Source organism: Quercus suber, unplaced genomic scaffold (genome assembly GCF_002906115.3).
Source record: "Quercus suber isolate HL8 unplaced genomic scaffold, Cork oak 2.0 scaffold_153, whole genome shotgun sequence".
Classification (NCBI taxonomy): Eukaryota; Viridiplantae; Streptophyta; class Magnoliopsida; order Fagales; family Fagaceae; genus Quercus; species Quercus suber.
In genome coordinates, this window is record NW_027069614.1 from 238,611 (window position 1) to 241,174 (window position 2,564).

The following is a 2,564-nucleotide window of genomic DNA, read 5'->3' on the forward strand; positions in this document are numbered from 1 at the left end:
TTCCGGAAGTGAATTGAAGGTAAAATAGAAACGGAAATGGTTTTCCGTAATCAGAAGGCTTATTTACGGTCAACGGAAATGATGTTCCGTTTGACCCAATTTTCCTTGCGCACCCAAACAGCCTATTTTACGGAAAATGATTTCCGGAAACCATTTGAAGCCAAAACAAACACAGCCTTAATGACCATCTTGAAGAAAATTCCGAGAGAGAGAGAGAGAGAGAGAGAGAGAGAGAGTTGAAATTTTATAGCTATCCAGATTTAGAAACAATTTTGTGTGTAATTTGTTAATTTTTATTAAATAAAGATAGGAAGAGTCGGATGTAAATGCTAATAGTATTTTTTGCTTAAAAAAATGCTAAAAAATGCTAACATAGTAAGATGCAACAAATGAACCTCTAACTTAATTTTTCGGCATTATGTATTACATTTTTCAAGTAGCCATTGATTAAAGTGATATTTTCCTATCAGTCATTTCTTGGCAACTCATAAGGGGGAGACCATTATGATTTCACCCGCAGTTGTGAGGTAACACAGCAAATCATTGCAAAACTCTCGTCTTTACTCTATATTTGGAGTGAACCAAGAATCTGACGTGGCACAATTGGAGGGTGTAAACCCTTACACTTGGAACAACCTTTCTTGGGAGTAGTTGGCTAAAAGTAGCACATAACAAATGAAAGATTAATATGTATATAATTAGCCTATTTTTTGACATAGCAAAGATATTCAATCACCTGATTTACACAAACAAACGAAATGACAGACTCCACAACGCCAAAGAACAAGCTTGAAGGCAAGGTGGCCATAGTCACTGGCGGATCAAGCGGCATAGGTGAAGCCACGGCTCGCCATTTCGCCACCCACGGCGCAAGAGCCATCGTTATCGCGGACGTCCAAGATGAAATGGGACAAAGAGTCGCTGCATCTATCAGCCCCAACATTTGCAGCTATGTTCATTGCGATGTCAGCGACGAGGAACAGGTGAGAACGTTGGTAGACTCGACAATCAATAAGTACGGATGCCTCGACATCATGTTCAGCAATGCGGGCATTGGTCAAGCGACCAACAAGTGCGTGCAGAGCGTGTTCGACATAGACTTGTCGGCTTACGACAAGCTCATGGCGGTGAACGCCCGTGGGATGGTGGCGTGTGTGAAGCACGCGGTGAAGGCGATGGTGGAAGGGCACGTGAGGGGGAGCATAATTTGCACAGCGAGCGTGTCGGCAAGTGTTGGTTCCTATGGCGGTGTCGACTATAGTATGTCGAAGCATGCAGTGATAGGGTTGGTGAGGTCGGCGAGCCTTCAGGTGGGTTCATATGGGATACGTGTGAATTGTGTTTCACCAGGGGTAGTTGGGACGCCATTAGTGAAGGACACGATGAGGTTGGAAAATGATGAGCAGGTAGGTAAGATGCAGGAGTTAAGTTCGTACTTGAAAGGTGGGTTGCTAATGCCAAAAAATGTGGCGGACGCTGTGGTGTTTCTTGCTTCTGAGGATTCCCAATTTGTCACTGGCCATAATTTGGTGGTAGATGCTGGGTTTAAACCTAAATTTTAAGAGTTGGCTAGTAATCCATCACCAATGTTTTAGAATTTAGAATATTACTATATGTTTGTTTGTTTGTGTATTGTGTCCTCTTAATTTTACAGGTGTGGTGGCTGTGGTGTCTTATACGCTGGGTGTATCTGCGGGTCCAATATGTCAGGGCGTCATTATAAGTCTCATACACTGGGCGCATGCAAGAATATCTCGGTGTGGTTCGAGGCTTGTTTGTTGCTTAAGTTGGTTATCGCATAGTGACCTTATTAGATGCAATAATGAAATAACTTGAACTATTTTAAAGTCTGTAATAAAGTGTCCTGGTGTTTTTATCGAAAAAGAATAAGAAGTGTGTTTGATGTTATTTTTTTATTTTTTATTTTTTTATAGCAGAAACGATAGTAAACTTTATGGATATATATCACTTTGTACAATGGGAAAAAGAAAAGAGAGGCATTTTTCTAACCAAATAAAGACCCTCTTTTTCTCTTTTGTAGCATTAGCTAAAGCTAGTGCAACATGATTACATCGTAAAGGAATACTAGAAAAAAAAAAAAATTAAAACTATCCTTAATAATTGCAATATCTTCCAAAATCTAAGCCACCTCTAAAGAGCATATTCGATCAAAATTTAGCAAGTCCACCAATTCTGCAAAATTACTCTCCACTTGCACATGGGAAAAGCTGGTACTTTGACAAAACAATAAAGCTTTACTCAACACATAAGCAGTTGTGCACAGTGGATTCAACTCCTTCACAACTTTATCACAAACAGCAGCTAACACTTCTCTACCATTATTTCGGATAATTAGTCCAATACCAATTGAAGATGACTTTTTTATTGTGAAAAAGCCACATTAAGTTTGTAAATGCCATCTGGCTGAGGAGGACTCCACCTTGCTGCTTCAAACTACTTTCCTGTGAGTTTTTTTGCTGGACTTCCACAAACTCAAGTTTTTTTGCTGCCCGAGCCCATAGCTCATGATAAGAAAGAGCAATGTTATTAAAAACAGCTCTGTT

At 40.1% G+C, this 2,564-nt stretch overlaps 1 protein-coding gene across 1 annotated transcript; it reads left to right on the forward strand.

Moving 5' to 3' along the window:
- The first annotated feature begins 719 nt into the window (after positions 1–719).
- Positions 720–1,925, forward strand: LOC112006943 ((+)-cis,trans-nepetalactol synthase NEPS1). The gene has a single exon (XM_024039264.2). It carries the CDS (start codon positions 759–761, stop codon positions 1,560–1,562), a length of 804 nt encoding a protein of 267 aa, XP_023895032.1. The 5' UTR covers positions 720–758; the 3' UTR covers positions 1,563–1,925.
- Positions 1,926–2,564: the final 639 nt, after the last annotated feature.

Excerpts from the sequence above, each read along its gene's own strand:
- LOC112006943 (XM_024039264.2), top strand. The coding sequence starts at position 759 with ATGACAGACTCCACAACGCCAAAGAACAAGCTTGAAGGCAAGGTGGCC.